This window comes from Parasteatoda tepidariorum, chromosome 5 (assembly GCF_982258835.1).
Source record: "Parasteatoda tepidariorum strain Cologne lab strain chromosome 5, Ptep-v5.0, whole genome shotgun sequence".
NCBI classification, from domain to species: domain Eukaryota; kingdom Metazoa; phylum Arthropoda; class Arachnida; order Araneae; family Theridiidae; genus Parasteatoda; species Parasteatoda tepidariorum.
In genome coordinates this window covers 47,802,146-47,823,721 of record NC_141759.1, presented here as the reverse complement: position 1 = coordinate 47,823,721, position 21,576 = coordinate 47,802,146, and the positions used below count along the sequence as shown (strand labels likewise).

The window sequence follows — 21,576 nt, the reverse complement described above, 5'->3', positions numbered from 1 at the left end:
ACGCCAGCGCCTCCTATCCGTGGCAACTCCATTCTAATTTAATTATATAATAGCAATTAAGAAAAAATAAATCGAAAATATGAAAATAAAAAGAAAAACCAATTTGGCTCACACTTATAGGCATATGTTACATCTGGACATTTTTGTAGTAAACCTATGCAATTTCTCCTTCCCAATTCACAGTTCTAACTTTTTATTGATTAAAGGAAGACAAAAAGTTGTAAATATTTTAAAATTAGAGAAGATTTCTCATCTGTTAGACACCTTACTCATAAATATCCCATACTTATTTTCATGAATTTAATAATTTAACTTTTTTTCCCCTCTGCAAATGTCTAGCAGCAAATGCTGAACAAATAATGTTGCTCATTATTATGGCTTCGTGCATAGTTTATACTGTCGCAGAATTTAAGTGATTCTCAGTGTATGTTGAGTTGAGTGAAACGTTTCCTTCTTGTGATTTACAACTTTATCACAAACAATTTTAAGCTTTTTTCAGTCTTAGTACTTTTCTACTAAATCAAATTAATTGATACACTTTTTATTACAGATTGTGCTTGTCGCCAATGTTTTCGAACATAAATTTACTCATTTATCTGAAATACTTATAAAAAGTGCAGCTTTTAGTGCATTGGAATAAATGTTAGTTAATAATTTTGATTATCACATAATAAAAGTGCTATATTCTAATTAAGTATACTCAGCATAAATTTTTAATTTCAAAATGATGCCAAATTATAATTTTGATAGTGCTTAAAAACTTTAACGGTTAGTTTAGCAATGTGTTTAGATAATAAGAGCAAAATACACAGAAATATTTTATTAATTTACATGCAAATCATGATGTTTCTTACAAAAAATGTTTTAAAAGGACATTTTGGATAATTTGGAAATGTGGTTCATCAATATATTGCCCCAAACCAATCATATTTATAAAGTATTTGAAGAAAATAAGTATCTACTTATATTTCTACAACACCTTATTATACTGCAACTCTATAAATAAAAAAATGTTTTATTTTGTTCCAGTAGTTACAAATAACAACCACTCAAAATAAGTATTTAGTCCTACAGACATTGGACACTTGAAATATATACAATGAATAAACTTGATGAGGTGAAACAATTCCAAGTGCAAATGACTGTTTCGGAATGCCTGGAATAAAAATAAATTTATTGTTAAAGGAAATGTTCATACTGAAAAAGAACGCAAAAATACGATTTTTAAAAAACAGCAATATGAACTAATAAAAAATGTTATTTCAAAACATAAAGGTCTTGCGACAAATGATGACAAATCATAAAAAGTTACCGTCAATTTTGAATTGGCGTTCATTTATTATTCATGATTTTTTTATCCCTTGCAATTAATAAAATCATCATGATTATTATCAATACAAGTATAGCCAAAACAACAGTTGTTTTCATTTCTATACTCTTATAATGTGGAATAATAGCATTTTTAAGGTTAAATAAATAAATAAAAACGTCTTCCTTAAAGAAACTAGATTTAATAAAGTATATAATCTGAAATAAAATCTGTTAAATTAGTCATAGAAATTTACCAACTTTTAGACTAAAAAATAAAATATTTTATATTTTATAAACAGAAAATATATGTTCTTTATACATTTTAATCAAACACTTAATATTTGAAGACACATAGGCAATTTTTGTTTTTCTTGAGTAATTAGAAATTGAAATAAAGTGTTCCACCTTTATGTTAAGTATTTTGAAAATCACTAAATAAATACTTGAAAAATGCATAGAATAATATGTCTATTGTAAGAATATTTGTACAAAATATAAAAATCAATTACTTACAATTTACTTTGAACAAAATAACTTAATATAATTGTCAAATAAAAAAATAACTAATTTAGTACCTTTATTTTTCTGCTGCCAATTTACTTAGCAATTTATGACCAGACACAAAGGTAAAAAGCCCAATTCCTAATAAATATTTCAATGTACAGAACATATTTAGATGCATCCAGAAGCAAGCAAAAAGGCAAAATATAGCTGAAAACAAAAAATACAATAAAATTAAAATATGTTACATAATTGTTAAATAGTTTTAAATAATAATTAGCGTTATAAACCTAATTTTTACTAGCAAAATGCTATACTAGTCACTATATATTAGCAAGTTTCTCATAGAAGAATTTACTGATATTAATACTAAAATGGAAAAAGGAATAAAATCGTAATTTTTCTACTTCATTACTCAATAATGATACACACAGTCATTCTGCACACTTCCGTATCTATTATGTACTGGTTATTACTATTCTGTAGTTTTTATTTTATAGCTAGTGTTGAACAGCCGACTTGATTCCGAGTCTACAGCTATTAATGTTAAACTCATTTCTCTTGTAATTTAGAGGCCAATCCATAAGACAAGGGAACTCCTGGATTAAGCATTGGGACATACTAATTTCGAAGGATTGATGGAACTAACCTGCATTCACTTTACATGGAAAGGAAAACTGCGAAAATTATTCACAGCCAGTCAGATGGCAAGGGGATTCTACTTCATTATCCATCTACCATTGCATTTATTTTACTTCAGTACTGTGATCAACATGAGACGGGAGTAGAATCTCAGACACCACTCAGATTTGAACCTGGGTCACCTCACTGGGAGATGAATGTTCAATTACTTGAGCAGCAGCAGCAGCTCAGTACAATATAATTGCTAATATGCACAATGTCAGTTCAAAAACTTAAGTCTTAAGTTCATCACAGCAATAGCAACTTTAGTGATAGTAAAAACAGCCGTATCATAACAAGCTAATTAAAATAACACAAAAATATTTGTGAAAATGCTTTTGGGCAGTAATAATCACAGATGCAAACAAAAGCAATTTTATGTGAACTACAACCATTCTGGTCCATGTAAGGGAAAAACTACCTGACATGTCGCAGTTTATTTTGATTATATTTTTAAATTTATAGCACGAGTAAATCTTACAATCAGAAGATACACAAACAACCAGTACACATGATAAAATTAAACACTGTAATTGTAGTTAGTGGTATATCACTATAAATAGTACTACCAAAATTATTTTTGTCCTAAAAACTTATAATAAGCAACACTTTCACATCATAGGGGAGTACTGAACAAAACCAAGTAATGGATAAAACTGAGACCTAACTCAATTGACTGGATTGATGTTGCCATTTACATGACATAGCATACAACTAGTAGCAGACAGTTGCCATTTTATTTGGAAATAAATGAAAAATAGTGTTAGCTATTTATTTGATAACAAGGTTTTGAATAATTTAATTATAAATGTTATGATTTTTACACCACCAAATTTACTCTGAAGTTTTTGATTGCTTGAGGATATTTTATAACACACCTTAAGCAAATTTTTATTTTTTGTCAAATGGCATTGTTGAATAAAATCAAAACGTTGTCAGTCAGATATATTGGGTAATAGAAAAACCTGTTAACTACAGGCTAGGCAAAATCAAAAAGGTTGAATGTACTGTCTTAAATCTGAGGATGAGCACATGAAACCTGTAACAATGCACAGATAAAAGTTTTATTAGTGATTTCTATTCTTAAACCCAATCAAATTACTTAATTTATTAAAAGTTACTTATAATGTTCCTCGATTTTTAATACTCTGTATGTTTCTCAGAGTGCAACAATCATTGTTAATTTAATGCTATAAATAAATATTTCAGCAATTTTAACCAACTTGGTTAAATAAAACGTGCACCAGCATAGTCCCAAGAAACAATCTACATTCCAAAATAAATCGAGCAGACCCTGTAGTGGTCAGGGAGCTGACCTCACATCGGAAAGGTCCAGTGTTCAAATCCAGGACAAGGCATGTTTTTTTATTCTCTGTACTATTTGTCTTTACTGTGGGAGCAATGTTGGTCCACTTAATATGGTGCCCCTAAAAGAGTGGCCAACAAATCTGTTCTGTTATCTGAATAACGAATGTCAATAAGGTGGGCATTGGGGGAAAAAAAACTTCTAAAACAAGGATTTTTTCACATTAAATATTTTTTTAGAAGGGCTAATTTATTTTTTAACTAGGCAGTTTTATTTAGGTAGCTGCTAAAGAAAAAAGAAAAAGCTTGAGGACGCCATTTTGTCAAATTTTCTCTGCTCGCTATCTATCTGCTACTACTAAAATGATAAAAACGCCTATATGCTTTAAACAGTCTCAAAACAGTGAGAGAAAAAAATGATAGTTGAAAGGTTAATGATCCCTTTCTTTCTTAAATACTGCCTTTTCTGGCTACAACTTGAGTTTTAGAGGAGAAATCAGTGTGGCCACAAGTTAAAAAAAATTAAAAAAAACCTCATCTAATTAAAACATTTTAATCAAATGTAAAATTTGTTTAAAGAAATAAAACAAAATATCACTTATGGGAAACATGATAAATTTACTAAAATTTAAAAAATAAGTCTTACCCAATAATCCTGTGTGAAATCCTGCAGCATATATTGAACATGGAAAATTCGAAAGATTTGCGCCTAGTTTGATCCACTAAGAAGATAGAAACATTAACAAAATAAAATTAGATTATACAAAATAAACATATAATTCATAAATAAAAGTTCATAATTTAATTATTAAAATAATAAATTATAATATAAACATTAATTCGAATATAGACAGATAGTTGCAGAGTCAGGGTATAAAATTGTTTTTAACTTGCAATGAGCCTAGATGACATTGAGAGACAAAAAGTCCAATATTTCAGCATCTAAGTCTCTACTACACAATCTTTGAGGTTTATGAAAGGAAAAAGGTTTGCATACCATGTCATCCATAAACACAAGCTAATTAACATATATTAGATGTATGTTTGAGGTATGAAAACAAACTCTGTACATGACAGTTCAATTATAGGATAATGTAATTTTGTGTGTCTTTTTTTTACGAAAAAATATTGAAGTCTTCAAAAATAAGTATTCTCAACTACAATAAGTTAGTTCAAAGATAAGGGAACAAGAGGCAGTCATGATTTCATAGCATTTAATGCATAGAGTATGAATAATGAATACCAGATTGTTTGATATTTTGGGTTAAAAGCAAAAATAAATTACTTATCGTTTTCTGAAAAACAAAAATTCAGTATCTGTGCATAAAAAACAGGAGTTTGCTTAAACATTTTTACTGAATAATAAAAAAAATAATAATATTACTTTAAAAATAACTCAAATAAATAAACAATTTAGCCTAATATGGCAGTACTTTTATTTACAAAAAGAAAATTCTTTAAAGTTAATTTCCCTAAAGCAATTTCTTTCTTTCGTTTTTAACAAAAAAAAAAAAAAAATTATAAAGCAAGAAAAAAAATATTGCATACAAAGTCTTTTAAATAAACAAAACCAGCAACTTCACAAGGTAAGTGTGATCTTAAAATGAAATACTAAGCAAAAACAAAATGATTCAGCATACCAGTATAAGTAGCAGTAACAGAGGCGCTACACACAAAACAGAGAAGGTATTTGAAACTAATGAAGAAGGTATCTTTTCTTTTTCTCTAAACATATGCTGAAAAAATAAAAAAAATATTAGTCAATTAGATTATGCAGGAAATTTAATTGAAACATCAATTTGGATGTGGAGTTTTAATGAATTAAATTTCAAATTGTTATAAAAAACTTCACGAGTACTTTTTGATTTAAAAAAAATATTTATTCAGCCTTGTCTTTCATGGGACTGGGGAAATATTTATATCTACAGAAAAAAAAACCTAACAAGCACATTATCTTAAATAATTAGATATTTTATTTATAGACAAAACCTTTTTTTCATATAAAAATAACAATTAAATGAATATAAATAGAAAGACCGTACCATTCATTAAAAGTGATAAATGAAAATATTATAATCAAAATATTTTGCATTAAGAAAGGCAACGTTTAACTTATGGCTTTAACTAGTAAAGCTATACTTATGATATGTTTCATTCAACTTTGCAAAATTTAAAGCCTGAATATTATAATAAATGTTCAGAAAGATTTAGAAAATTATTCTGACTAGCAGCTCTACATTTTCTAAGAGTGATTAAATAATTATTCTTTTAGAAATGTCTATTAAAGACAATCAATACTAAAATATCCTTTTTAAGAATTTCATTGCAATAATTATTAACTTACTCTGATTTCTGGCTTTGGTTGATAAGGATTTTCAGGAGATTTCATGGGAGGTGTTCCTGGGAAACTAAATGTTACTTCTCCCTAAAGAAAAAGTTAATTTATTAATTTGATTTTAACACTTAAAAAATAACATTATGTTTCATCATAATAAACAATAAAAATTTGTTATAGCATTTTACTTTTTGTAGCTAAAATGGCAATTGTTTTACAATAATTTTGGTTGTAATGCAATTAATATCAATGACATTAACTAATTTTGCTTTGGAAAAAAAGGGATATTTTAAATATCGTAGAAGGTTCTTATTGTTTTTTAATACAGGAATACACAATAAAAAGTTAAATTACTTTAGATTTTATCTTCTACTTTCCAATGGGAGACAGTCTAGCTTCTTAAAGTGTTATATTAGGAACCAAATATAGAGAAAAAAAAAAGAAAAAAAACTGGCAAAAATTAGACACTTTTGTTGGATAGAATGACAAAATTAACTATCTATCCTTTACTCACCTAAGAGCAGAATCTGGTTGCTTTCCTGCACAATAAACTATTTCCTATATCATGTTCTTTTATAATCCTTGATAGGCAAATTTTTACACAAACTAGTCTGAACAGCTAAATATATTTCTGATGGATAAAATTCAAATTAGAGTTAAGTCTAAAGACGTAAAAAAAAAAGACTTTACACATTAACATTTAAGTGATCTGGTTTCATTATGAATTCTTATAATTTAAAATAAAACCATAATAAAAAAATTAATTTCCATGATTATATATTAGACAAACGTTTCTGATAAAAATATTATTCTAAGACTGGGTATAATGGAGGATAATAAGCCGTTATTTATAAGCAAAAATTAAAAATATATATAAATATTAATATATCACAAGGAAAAAAAATCAAAAGTACTAACATTTGCATGAATTAATATAAATTAATACTTGCCATTTTCCACACAAATGGATTCTTCAAAACAGCATCACCGACAATTAGATTGATGTCATAAACTCCAGATGAATACAAGAAATCTTTACCCTTTACAGAAACATCCTAGAAAGCAAAAGTGAAATTGCAAAATATACAATACGTTTGAATCAGAACTAAAGGTTAACAATTTGTACATATTAACTACACTCACTAAGTCAAATCTGTATATGCTTGAAGAATCTGGCTCGGTCACAAAAACCACTTCTTGACCAGTCTCTTGATTTGTGAATTGGACAAATGCTTGATGAGCGACCAATGCGGTTTTGGCATTCTTGTCTTTCAATGCAAATTTCATGAAAATCTTTTGGTGATTATCTACATCCAACTTAACACTTTTTTGAGGATAAGTGATACTACAAGTAATAAATTTCATAATTAATATCCAAGTTACCACTATTTCCAGCTTAAAAAAATTATGAATTAAACAGTACTTGTTTGCAAAGCATAGAGGCATTTCTATAATATAAAATGCTCAAGTTGCCAACAATTACATCAAAACATGATAAATATAATAAAGCAATAATAACATCATATATATAAAAAAAATGCTTAAAAAACAATTAAAATACATATTCAATGGTTAAGAGTTAAAAATGCATACTGCACACACAGGAAAGGCATGAAATTTTTATAACTACAGGAAAGAATTAACTACTCTAGATTCTAAGGGTCGAAACGATAGTATGATAGGGTACATTTGTCGCATTAAATTGATTCTAAATGTAAACATGTTGTAGCTATAGGTCTAGGCATTAAATTTCAGTCCAGGAGTACTAGCCAGACTCAAATATTTGCTTGTCACTATTTTTATAAAAAATGTGAAAATTTTTCGAACTGTTAACATAAGTAGTATAAAGAGCTTTTTGGTGATCAAAATCGTAAAAGAATATAGAAACTGAAAAATTTAATCATTATTTCAAAAAAATGACATTAACTTAAAATAAGGTTGCCATAAAGTTTTGATATTATCAACACATCATTAAGATAACAGAATAATAAAAGAATTAATAACAGAAATGCTTTCCATTTCATGTTTGTACACTTTTAGTTCTTTTCACACCAAAATACCAATTGTCAATTTAAGTCCTAGGGTCAAACTCTGTTTGGGGTATCCATTTATAAAAAAGTCTAAGACAAGTGCCTCAGTCTTCAAAGAGTTTCTACATGTTACCTGCAAACTATTCTGACGTACCAATCTGTAGCGTGTAAAATTAATCACTGAGATTGGGAAAAAATATGATAGATCAAAAACACAAAATTTCATAAGGCAAAACATACTGGCCAAACCTAACAGCTCGTCATCAATAACGAGCAGAAATTTCATGCTTTATTATGGGTGATAAAAAACTGGCAAAATAAATCAATTCAGTTAAACTACCCCTATTTAATTTAATTAATAAATATTTATTGATTATCATGTTACAATTTATATCTTTTCGAAAATGAATAGTTAAACTACTGAATACAAACATTTAAAGGTATTCAACTTGTTTTGATTCATAAAAAAATAATAATAAAAAAACATGTAATCAAAATTTTAATTTTATGTTTAGTAAGCAGGTGACCTAAAATTATAAATTTAAAGTAAAGTTTAAAAACTTAGAAAATATTTTTCAAAATAAGGGCAAATTTGAGCTTAAACAATAACAAGCGTCAAAAACAATAACAAGTGTCTACAAATTTTTCATGCCAAGCTAACAGGTCTACGACAAATTGTAAAGGATAAATTTTAAAATAATTTATTTTTCCTGTCAATAATGTAATCATCCGTGTTTTGAACTAAAATCTGCAAAAAAAAAAAAAAAAAAAAAAAAAAAAAAAAAAAAAAAAAAAAAACAATAATTTAGAACTAAATACATTACATATAATTTCAAATTTTTAAAGAAAAATTCTAATATTCTTAGTTAAAGCTTGATAAAAAAATAACAAATTCAAACTTAGACCTCAGCTTTTAGTTCAAAACATTGTTAATATTATACAAAATTTACATTCGAAATTTCAAAGGATTCTGCAAAAAACTTTTTTTTGCAATGTGTATTAGTGTAAAGAAACTTCTCAACACCATCGCTCTATGGAAAATGCATTTAAAATGTAAGAAAATTCTGACAACAAAAGAACTAACATTTCAAAAATTGATTACTGAAAATAAAGTTTGCTTTAAATATATAATTTATTCAAATTAATCAAGGTTCAAATAGTCAAAGCAAAACATTTCAGTTTCGTTTTTGTACGTTTACTTTCAGTTCCGTTGGTCAACATAAAGAAAAAACTAATGTGACTTCATTTCTATAAATTAGAAATAAAATTTTTAAAGGGTCTTGGGAAGCTAATGAGCTTAAGTTTGTTTAAATATAAATAATAATAATAAAAACATAATTTTCATCAAAATTACCAATTTTTATCTAGTTGGATACCTTAAAAGGTGCAGCCCTCCTCTAAATCATAGATGATATACAGCCATGAACTAATATTTAGATATATAGAATAAAAAGACTTATGCTATTTTTTAAACTACCTTGTAGTCTTAGTAGCTGATACTTGATCTCGATAAGCAGTTCCAATTTCTGCTCCTTCAACTGTAACTTCAGTCATGACTTTAACGCTAATCTAAAAAAGCAATTAATCAATATATATAATATAGTTGTAGATAATAGCAGAATGTAGGAAAAAGAGATACAGTAAAGGTTTAAATAAGTATTATTACTTGAGCTCCGGCATTTCCAATTAATTTAGGGTCAGCTTTACTTGGAACAGCACTGATAGTCACAGTGTAGAAACCTCGCAGAGGCTTGTTTTCCAGGAAATTCAAAGTATAAAGGATACTAAAAATGAAAAACACCCATAAATGATACTAAACATTCAATAAAAAATAAATTTATATGTAAGTACAAAATATTTTATGTATTATAATTTACGGTATAGTTGTTAGCATTAACTGAAAATGTAAACAAATAAATTTTTTAAAAAAAATCCCTTTTTTTAAAGCTATTGAATTCAAAAATGGTAGCATTTAAATAAATTCCATTCAAACTTTCTATGATCAGCGAAGATATTACCTTCAATCGAAAGTGATAATTTAAAATGAAAAAGCTTAAATTTTTGAAATTCATTTCAAGAAAATGCTTTAAACTGGCTTTCAAATTTTACTAAACTCTGAAATTATTGTAGCACAACTTTTTTCCTGAAAAAAAAAAAAATAAAGTTTCTTTTGTTTTGTATAAATAATCACTGATGACTACCACTAGGTTTTTATCAGTAATTATTATATTAAATCATAATAATGTTCTACAAATGGCCAAAAAGAGTTAAATTTTGATAAAGACATTTTAATATTATACCTTTATTTGAAAAAAAAAAATGATGAAAACTTTACACTGTAAAATATTATTAGTACTATGTGAAAGGTTTTGTTGTATGGTTAAATCACACAGTAATGGAAATTTATTAACCAAAAATTTGAAAACCAAAAATAATTTTAAATACAGATTTAAAATTTTACTAGATGTAGGACATAAACTACTAAAATAATCAAATAAAAATAAACTTACTAAATTTTATTTTTCAAAAATATAAATAAATTTCATTTAATTAACTTTAAATAATAGTTTTTTTTGTATGCTTTTAATTTTAATAAGTACTAATTAATAGTAAAAAAAAAATTAAGCTGATTTTTGTACAATTTTATCCTTGTCTTCTATACTCAGGATTGAAAAAACACAAAAAATATTTAATCCTATTGGAAGTGACAATGAAAATTTTCATAAATCAAGCATTATGCAACATTTGCACACAATAACAAAAAATATTAAATTTGCATGCAATAAGATAAACATTTTTGTTATTAATTTATAAAACTATTTTATCTACTTAAAGGCTCCATTAAGCAAATTTTTTAAGATAAAAAAAAATGTATAGTTCCTTGATGTTATCACATGAAAATTAAAACTTTGATGAGCATAAGCATTTAATAAATTTTAATGCCTAGAATTCAAAGGATAAAAGTAAATTAGAAATGGAATGGAAAAAAAAAAGGAATAATGATTGGATGAAAAGTTCCAAGGATGGTTAGTTCATTGCCAAAGAATTTTAATTAAATTTTTTTGGATTGATCAGATTGATTTTAATACAAACCATGTTTTTTTTCTTTCTCTTTTTCTAAATTTGACAGAAAAATTTTAAAATATCTGCTTCAATTAGTGATAAAGCTAAATTATTTAATTTAAAGAAATATATTTTATTTATATATATTATTTATATTTTATTTATAAATATATTTTATTTTTATTATAAAGAAATTATTTTATTCATAAAGCTCTTACTTGCTGCCCTTTACTGGTTGGAATGCTTTTTTACTCATAACTACTACATCATCTCCATTTCGTTTAGCATTATCTACAGTCACAGTTAAAGGTCCCAAGGATGAGCCTAATACATTTGTTATACGAACTTGAATATTAGGATTTTCATCAGATAAGGCACTGTTACTAGCAAGTGTAAGAGCAACAGGGATATGAAACTGAAACGGAAACAAAATTTTAACATTTTAGTATTAAAACACAGGTCAAGAGTATTAAATTTAATACTTTTATAGACCAACTATAAAAAAAAAAACATAAATTGAAAAATATATATATATAGCTTATCAAAAATATAAAAAAACTATTAAAATTTGTAATATAAATATTAAAATAATTCAACTTAATTGATTAAAAAAAGCATAACGATTTAGCAATATGAAATGTTACCATCATATTGAATAAAAGCGCTGACCTACTTTTTTTTTTTTTTCTTCTTGCTTTAAAATATTTTTTTCAATCTTAGCTTTTTCTCTACAACTCTTATAGTAAATAAAAATTAGCACAAACAGCATAAAAGTGGTTAACAATTAAAAATCTGTAATTATGGAATACATAAACTTTAAAATTAATATTTTCCAAATACATATCACAACTTTCTACAGTTCCATCAAATAACCATATGGAAATTATATTAAAGATAATATTTAATGGAAATTTTAAAGAAGAGTTTTACTAAGGTAAGTTAATTGATTCTATTTTGTACAATTAAAACTAGTAACTTAGAACCTCATTTTCTAATAAACAACATACTAAAAGAAGTAATTTGAAAATATTTATTTATACTAATATACAACGCAGTTCTTACAGAGTTTATAGTTTTAAAGTTCATGGTAGTTCCTTTAGATATAGTAAGAAAAAAAATTCAAAATTAAATTTATAATTTTAAGAAATACAGAAGAAAATATTTTAGCTGAAGATTCAAAGATTTTTAATAAAGTTTAACAGGTGAAACTAAATTACCCAGGCCATGTAAATTTCAGAAATTAATTTCAATGTTTAAAAAAGATTTTGTACGCAATAACTCACCTTATTTGTAGTGAAAATCTTGAGCACTTCTAAGAGCTGGGCAGCACCTTTAACACTCTGAACAAATTTCCTACTCAAGAAATAGTTTGTGAACTTGATAGCTTGTTCCTATAAAATAATGATTTTAATGAAATAATGGAGAGAGTTTACAATTAAAAAAGTAATGGCAGGAATAATTGAATTTCTTACAGGAGTAAGAGCAGGAGCTTTTTTAGAAACTGTGGCCAGTCTGTAGACACCACTTATTGTTGTAGCTGTAATTCCTAATCCACCCTCAAACTGTAAAACAAAAAATCAATACACTGAATCATAAGATGGCCAAAAAGAAAAAGAGGAAACACACACAAAGAATGCTCTTGAAAAAATTAAGATTTGTTTGCAACAAATTTGCCAACAATATGTTTCTTTCGAAAAGGGACTTAGTATCAAAATTAATGTTAAACATTACTTATAGTTTTTTTTAAACTCTTGATAAGAGAACTGATATAATACAAGCATATCAACAGCTCAGATAATAGAGCATTTAAAAATATAAATATTATCTTTGAATAACAGAATATTAGCAGCAAAGTTTTATTTATATTAAAATATTACATAAAAATAAAACCATTCAATAAAATATCAAGAACTCGAGAAGCAAAATATGCCAAAATGAACAAATTTTCTACTGTTGTTGCAGCCAAGTATGGAATTTGTTAATTAATTTTGGCTTATTTTGCTTCCTGAGCAACAGTAGGTTATAGCAACAACATGGAAAATAAATATGTGAATTAATTTGCAGTAAGCTGCATTGAAAAATCCAGTTCATCAGCATTTGATCCTCAAACTATAACTAATAAATTTACTGCTTTCAAAAAATAAAAATAAGCATGAATATTTATGTCAGCATTATTTTTAGTCAACTAATTTTACAAACAGGGAGAAAATAAGGTAAAACTATTCCTTAATTCAATTACTATTAATGACAGGAAAATTAATCTATAAATTATTGATTAGTTGATTTATTCTACTACAATTAGTTTGTAATAAATGCAATGATGCATAATATTTGAAGGGAAAAAAAATATTGCAATATTTGTGGACATTGTAACATTTTCCAAAAATAAATAAGAAAATGAAAAACCTTTAATATGTATATTTTATTCAAAATTAGGGATGTAACGAATAGTTAATTGGCCAAATATTCAGAAAAAAAAATCAGTCAAATACTAAATATTTGGCTTCAAAACAGCAAAAAATAAATTTTTTTTTCATATAGAAATAAGTTTAGTTATTGAGAAATAATTATAACTTAGCTGTATTATTGGTATGGGATAAAGGGAAAAAAATTTGAATTGAAATGTTGAAGATAATAAATATAATTAAATATTCAGAAAATTAGAAATATTTAAGATAAAAAAAACTGATTTAACAGCTGTTAAAAAAAAAGACTAAAGTTGCAACAAAAAAAAAAGAAATAGAAAAAAAAATCTTAATTCTTGAAACAAAACATTAAGCTAAAAATAATATTTTCCGGAAAAAATTTCTTTTAGTGCATCATAATACACTAAAAGAGATGTCTATCAGAAACCCTTTTAAAAATGCAGCACTATCATAATAATGCCTATAAAAAACAAAGATTATAAACAAAAGCAAAACAGAAAAAATAAAAATCGATCTTAATTTTGGAAAGAAAATTTCAAAGATAAACTTTTCAGTTTTCCAATTACCGTATTTTCAAAAAAAGTAAAGATTAAAGTCTAATAGAAAGTAGAAATCCTCTTATTTTCTGGGTCATAATAAAAACATAAGTTTTTTAAAAAAGAAAAAGCTAGATAGAAACCAAAACAAAAATTGTTCTTAATTTTTAAATGAAAGTTTTAACGCCAAAAATAATTTTACTTTTTTACCTTGCGTATTTTCAGAAAAAAGTAACCATAAAAGAATAAAGTTCATTAAAAACACTCTTTAAAAAATGATGTCATAATAAAAATGCTGATAGAAAGAAATGTTTATGTAAAAAAACAAAACAGAAATTTTTTTTTCTTTACTAAATTTATTAAAATCTCCCCCCCCTCAAAAAAAAAAAACCTAGTTGAAAAATAATTTTCCAAATAATACTTTGCCGAATGGTGGGCCAACAGAATATTCAGCAAAATGGCCGAATATTCATTACATATCTATTCAAAATAAGTATTTTTACAAAGATTTTTAAAATTCCTCCATTTAAGATTAGTTAAAATGTATGCTTTCATGATCGGAAATCAATTACAATCGAAAATTGGAAATTATGCAGAATTAATAACTTGCATTCCTAACTACTTGGAATTGTACTTCTGATGGAAATAGAACTTAATATACACAAAAACAAACTTGCATTAAAAAGATCCTGAAAATTTACTTTGTTTTGATCAAACAAATAAATCAAGCTTAGTTAAACAACTATTACACAAAATTTTAAAATGAAATTTCAAATTTCAAAAAGTTCATTGCCTACAAAGCAAATATCAATTTATCATTGACACTTTATTTCATCATTAACTTTCTTAGCAATATTTAATGAAAATAAATTCCCATAGATTACAATATTGTAAGTGAACAAGAAGTATTGTAAATGAACAAATATAGTAGAATTGGTCCAACTAACCTGTAAGTATTTACCATCAACTTCATCAGCCTGCACAATAACATCCTCAATTCTTTCAAAAAATTGAGTTACATCACCAGGCAGAACAGAAGCAACATGGAATGCATATGCAAGGCTAAAAAAATAGGCACATTTATAACCTTAAATACAAGTTAATACATAAATGTCAAAAAGAAAACATATAAAACAGAAGGAATATGATTTCTAAATAAGTTTTTGTGTCAGTAATTTCAATCTATCATCAAATGGTGCAATGTTTTTTATTTTAATAATTTTTTTAAAAAATTTATATATTAATTTAATATAGTTAAAATTTTAAACAATCTAGATTTAACAAATATTTTTTTGTTTCAAAATGAAAATTGTGGTAAATTTCCAGAACATACTGAGAATAGCAAAATAATAGATCCTGAATAACATCTGATCTAACAACTAAATTATTTAAAAATGAAATGCAATCTTAATTGTAAAGTGCAAACAATCCGATCAAAAAATGTACATTAAAAAAAATTAACTTTCAATTTGTGTCTAAGTTTAAGAAATCAGTCACAACGTAAGAAAGGTAAAAATATCATTAAGAGGTCACATTTTTTATACCTCTCTCCTATAGATATAAAATACGCAGATTTTTAAAACTTGAAATAAATATCCCGGGTAAAAAAATTTACAATTTTATTATTTAACACAACTACATTAATTAATTAGTGTATTTAGGATCTGCTCATTAAACTATCAAGATAGCACCTTAGTATATAAAAATATAAAGAGTAATACAAAAATATATTCAAGATACTAAATGTGTACATTAAATTGAACAATTCCACAGAAAGTAAGACATAGTGGATGCAGTACTTTCTTAAAATTATATTGACTTCAGAATTTTTTTTTGAATTCAAATGGAAAGTAAGACATAGGGGATGCATTATTTTCTTCAAACTAAAATTATTATTTAATAACCCTATTTTAAGCTAAAAATATAAAGAAAACTAAACTGCAAGAATTTTTAATGCTGCTCGGTAATTTTCTTTTTCTTTGTTAAAGCATTACTTTTTAAACTGTTAGTAAGTATGCCATGTTTTGTTAATAATAAAAAAAATGATAAAATAATATGTATTACTGAGGTAAAAAGGTTCTATTTAATTGTCCTTTGAAATGTAACAAGAGTGACTGAAAATTTATAAAGGCTTATTTTAAATTAAAACTTTTTTAAAACTAAAAATATCGATATGACCTGCAGTTATACAATGGCTTTTAAAACTGATGGATACAATTTATCTGCTGTTATTTTAAATTTGATTTTGGGTCAAGAGTAACGACTAACTTTTCTGTTTATTGAATTATTTTTGTCACTTTAACTGTAATAGCAATAAGATTGAAGTTTTAATAAAGTAGCTAAACTCAAACTTAGCATATCTTCAACACATTAACTTAACATAAGATATAGATCAGAACAACAAATGTTTGTTGCAAATAATAATTTTATAGAAATTCTATATGCTAATAACTAATTTAGAGAACAAATTTATAATTCTTTCATAAGCACATAATTTTGAAAACTGGTGCACCGATAGAAATGATCCCTAAAGTTTGAAAAAATGCTTGAGAGTATCAATTATTATTCCTTATGAAAATACAATACAAAAGAAATTTGATAATAAACCAACCTAGAAAACAAAACAGTGTGACTCAGTAAATTTTTTTTTTTTACTGACTAACAATAACACAAAAAAAAATTATTGTCTAATAATAACTTAATCATATTCATAGTTAAATGAAGATTAAAGGAAAACAACATAATCACTTAATATAAAAATTTATAGTAAATTACTTACTTTATGACACTATCATCCCGTTTCAAAGCGGCAGTTAAAACTTTAGACACCTTCGCAGAATCAGCTGTAAAATATGAGTTAAACATGAGAAAGAATAGTCAATTTGAATATTTTAGAATTTAACTATATTTATCAAGCGTTTTCTAATTTAAAACAAGAATCATTATTACAAGTGTCAGACTCGGGTTTTCTAACTTGCCTAATATTTTTAGGCTTATTACAATCAGATTATATGTCTTTAGACTAATTAGGAAATGTGCAAAGACTTACTAAGACTGAATTTACTCAAGCTTATAGCAATATACTTTGAATAAGACTATTTCATCATTATTCTATTCCTATTCCAATCATTATTCCAATTCCAATTATTCCAATCACTATTTCCAATCATTATTCTGGACATATTGGAAACAGTATTGGAACATATTGGAAACCTGGGCACATTGAATTGTTTATTTCCTTAACATATGAGGATTCACTGCAATAAGCCTAAAAAGTTTCAGGTAGATTAGTAAATAGTACACATTTTTTTTACAAGGCCAGTGTATTGCTAACTAATTCTGGCTCTTTGTAAAAGGCTGGAATTAATTAATTAGTCTAGCACAAATGTATGTGAGAAAAAAAATACTTTGAATAAAAGTAATTGAGAATTCAGTGGACAAAGTTAGAAGAATAAATAAGAATATAAAAAAAATAATCAATAAATCTTTCATAAAATAAACAAACACCTTTTGGTGTTTCTAATTTATATCTAATGTTATTAATATTATATCTAATTTAAAATTGATTTTAAATTAGATCCAAATTAAAAAAAAAAAAGACAGTATATTACCTTTTTCAAAAAAATTTTCGAACAATATGAACCATAACAATATTTATACAAGAAAAGAAACTTAAAAAAAATTACTTTTCAAATTCAAGTTTTTTAATGATAATACAGCATGATAAATATCTTGCATTGGTGAATCTTCAGCTATTGCAGAATCCAAAGCTTGTTGTAATCCAGTAGTTGTCAGCTAAAATAAATAAATAAAAATAAAGTATTATTAGAAAAATAATTTAAAATGAGGAAATAATGATAAAAGTTTAATTAAATTTACTTTGCAATTTGCAAGCTTTCCACCACTAGTTGCATGAAAAAGTGTTTCCAAACGTTTTTTGTCAATCTTGGAGTCAAAAAACCTGCATGGATCCTATGATTAAAAAAATTATGAAATTAATTAAAACAGGTTAGAAAATTATCAATTTTTGTACATTAAGCATTTTTTATTTAATTTAAAAAAAAAAAAATGGGGATACTTCTCTTAACCACAGAGCGATAATCAAATGGCCTGTTTGATTATTTGCCCTAGACGACATATTTTAAAGGTCATGTAATCTCAAGGTTTGAGCATGTATTTTACTTAACCAGCTTTAATTATTCATAACTACTGCATTTCGATCGAGTGTATAAGTCTACTCTCCGAAGTTTTTAGCAATTTAAAGAGATAATGAAAAACTCCCCCCCCCCACTTTTTACATAAAATATATTTAATAGATAAAATAGTATGACTTTTCAGAATGAGTCAACTTTTGCTCTTCCACACTTCAAATAATATTGTTTGGTTTTTGATTTTGATTAATTCTTGTTATTTGGTTAGTATTGTATTTCCAATTTGTTGGATGGTACCAAAAATGAAATGAAATTTTATAGAACTTGAAAGAGAAAGATTAAATCAAATCCCCTGTCGAATAGAACCTTTATAATAAGTAAAAGATTTTTTTATTGTAATAGCATTGTTCTTATTATGTTTGTATTTATTATCTTGAATATCACAATAATCCCTAAGGTTAATCAGATTTTGGAGAAAAAAACTTATTCTAAATATGTTAGTGGTCTATAAGTGGAACTCCAACTTCATGAACTTCATTGCAATTTAAGTTTTTAAAAGTCTACTTAAATATTGGTTTGTCAAACATATATATGAAGTACAAGATTTTTCAAACATAGTACATTTTTAAAATTTATTTAATAAAAAATTAAGCATCTTACATAAAAAATAGGCAAGGTTTATAAAATAAAACTTTAATATAAGCAAGCCAAAAAATTTCATTATTTTCACTTACTTCAGGCAACTTTTCATTAAGTAATGTATAACCTAGAACAGCATAGTGAGCAGTTGTAAGATCATTCAGAGGAAAAGCGGATGATAATATTTTCTTAAGTCTTTGCTGGTCAGCGTTAGTGAGAAACGTGGAAGGTGTAAGTGCATTACAAGCGAAAAGTAAGGAGATAAAAATGCAAAGTATGCCTAGGAATTGTTCTGAAAAGAAAACACATTTGTTACAAATATTTTTAAGATAAAAACCACAATACGCAAGGTGGCCCCTAACACACTGAAAAAACATTTTTTCACTTTTCTCTGATTTTAATTGATGCTTAAAAAGAATTTATTAATTAATTTTTCAAGATTACTATATTGGTACCAACCTCAAAATAATTCCTAAGTTTTGGCGAGATAAAAATAAGGAGCACATCAAAGAAAGGAACTCATAGTCACTCCAGAGCAAACATCTCCATGCTTTTTTAAATTTTTCCCCCCGCCAGTTAGCATAAATATCAATAATGCTAATATTTTATTAATATTGAAGCAAAAATTTTTGATATAGATAGTAGTAAAATATTTTTTAATAAATGTTAGATCAACTTCTACATAAATTTGATGTAAAAATTCATGGATCAATGGGCCGGGATAGCCTGGTCGATAGGGAGCTAGGCCCACCTCCGAGAGTTCGAACACCCTTGGCCGAAGACTCGTCGTGTAGTAAAGTGACTGATGCATGTTAAATCTGTCAAGTCGAAAAAGTCCTCCATGTTCCCATAACAAATCAATACCTCTGGGGGTACTGGATGGGAGAGCGATCATTCTCTGGTCAAAATTACGATCTGTGGATGAATAAATGGGTCCACCCTATAAACCGATGAGACGTTTGGCGTGGCAGAAGTCGAATTCTCGGCCATAGATGGCGCCACTGGAAAACAATAACACCCCCTCTGCTTAAGCAGGCATGCATCAACAAATGGATCAATAATATAGAACTTTTAGTAGATGTAGATTTATATAAAAATAAATCAAAATCTTAAGTAAATATCACTCAGAATCGTATCAGTGTTTTTAGAAAGAATATTGCACTTTAAGGTATCTCAAAGGCTAAATCAGGGCTAAGGATCAATCAAAGGCTGAACACAGGTTTTGGAAGCCCCCAGACTAAATTCATTACAGGCCACAGCTTAAAAGCATGTGTCACATTTTCATATTCTGTAAACTTGCGGATATTTTCTTACATCATGATCTGTCGTGACAACTATTATCAATAAGGTGCTGAATAGATTTTAAACTTAAAACTCTACTTTAATAAAAGAAAAAACATGTAGAGGTTTGCCAAGGGTGACAATGATTTATACTTTACGAGTTGCTACCTTTCTGTGTTGTTGTTATTCTTTAGTTTCCCGCAGGCCCCTGCTCAGAATTAGTCAAGACTTTGCGTTTATTCAGTCACAGACCATAATAATAAAATCTTTCTGTAAACAATCCGATTTTTCTTTTAATTTAAAAAAACAGTAGTTCATACACGTAGGATCTCAATATATCAATGTTATGTATGACTTTATGTCTTATCATAATGCAAGCTTTGTATCATTAAAATAGTAAAACAATACAAATAAAAAAATTTTGAAAGAAATTCCACATATTCTCTGAAAAAAATTAGATTTTTCTTGAGGAATTCCATCTGGGCCCTATTGTTCCTATTTCACCCCATTTGTACGGCCTTGCCTCTAACTTAATTTACTGTTTTCTTTTCTCTAAGTTAAATAAAAAAAATCACAATAGAGTTATGAAAATCTGTACTAGTCTTTATAAATTTAATTATTTGCATTGCTGTAGAGAGATGTTTACACTTACTTTAATATTGCGGTATAGTACTAGAGATAGTGATTCAGAGTAAGAAATACAACCTACTATTCTATAAACAGGAATACTTATGAGGATTATTTTAAGAACAGTAAAAATTCATAGATTTACATTCAGTATTTAATAAGAATTTGCTGTCAAAACCCACAAAAAATTTGCAAGACCAGAAAACTATTAAAATAACAAATACCCTTTGATAATTGTCTTACTGAGAAAAAATCCCATTGAAGTCTTAGTTACATAAAATTTCATTCAAGAAGATAACAATATGAAAATTAGATGCTTTATACAGAATATCAATTATCAAACGAGATAACGATAACAATTTAAGAAAACATGTACATTTTCAAAATTAAACGTCGATTTAAAAATTAGTGAAATGTGTCCTCGTAAATTTAAAAAAACATAGCAAATCATTATAATGTTAGTTTCAAATACTTACTGTAAAAAGTCATGTTTACATTCAACAAATTTACAGACCGACCGGTCTTCTCAAGAAACGCAAACCGACGTGTCGATTAACTGATGCCATTTTTTAAAAGCCATGAGAAAAGTAAAATAAATTTAAAATTATTTAAGAAGCAATACTGTCTATTTTATTTTTAAGCAAATCAGAAATAAACTAGAGATTTATAAAACTCTTTTTAGCGAACTGA

General features: G+C 26.4%; 1 protein-coding gene across 2 annotated transcripts; it reads right to left on the bottom strand.

Annotated features, from left to right (window-relative positions):
• Positions 1 to 999: 999 nt before the first annotated feature.
• On the bottom strand, positions 1,000 to 21,512 carry OstDelta (oligosaccharide transferase delta subunit). 2 transcript variants are annotated; one of them, XM_071184915.2, is made up of 18 exons: positions 21,363 to 21,512; positions 19,074 to 19,270; positions 18,068 to 18,160; positions 17,875 to 17,983; positions 16,968 to 17,031; positions 15,136 to 15,250; positions 12,699 to 12,788; positions 12,510 to 12,617; positions 11,445 to 11,641; positions 9,830 to 9,947; positions 9,641 to 9,732; positions 7,277 to 7,478; positions 7,080 to 7,188; positions 6,143 to 6,219; positions 5,439 to 5,534; positions 4,445 to 4,520; positions 1,887 to 2,022; positions 1,000 to 1,156 (listed from the first exon to the last, which is right to left on the bottom strand). In XM_071184915.2, the coding sequence occupies exons 1-17, from the start codon at positions 21,373 to 21,375 to the stop codon at positions 1,889 to 1,891; spliced, it is 1,890 nt and encodes a 629-aa protein (XP_071041016.2). In that variant the 5' UTR covers positions 21,376 to 21,512; the 3' UTR covers positions 1,000 to 1,156; positions 1,887 to 1,888. The 2 variants fall into 2 exon arrangements, with proteins under 2 accessions (XP_071041016.2, XP_015928382.3); XM_016072896.5 differs by having other exon boundaries at positions 6,143 to 6,223; positions 7,084 to 7,188.
• Between the last annotated feature and the right edge of the window lie 64 nt (positions 21,513 to 21,576).

Excerpts from the sequence above, each read along its gene's own strand:
- OstDelta (XM_071184915.2), bottom strand. Across the intron at positions 18,161-19,073 it reads TTAATGAAAAGTTGCCTGAA|GATCCATGCAGGTTTTTTGA; the intron begins GTAAGTGAAAAT and ends TTTTAATCATAG. Across the intron at positions 2,023-4,444 it reads ATTTCACACAGGATTATTGG|CTATATTTTGCCTTTTTGCT; the intron begins GTAAGACTTATT and ends TTTTGTTTTCAG.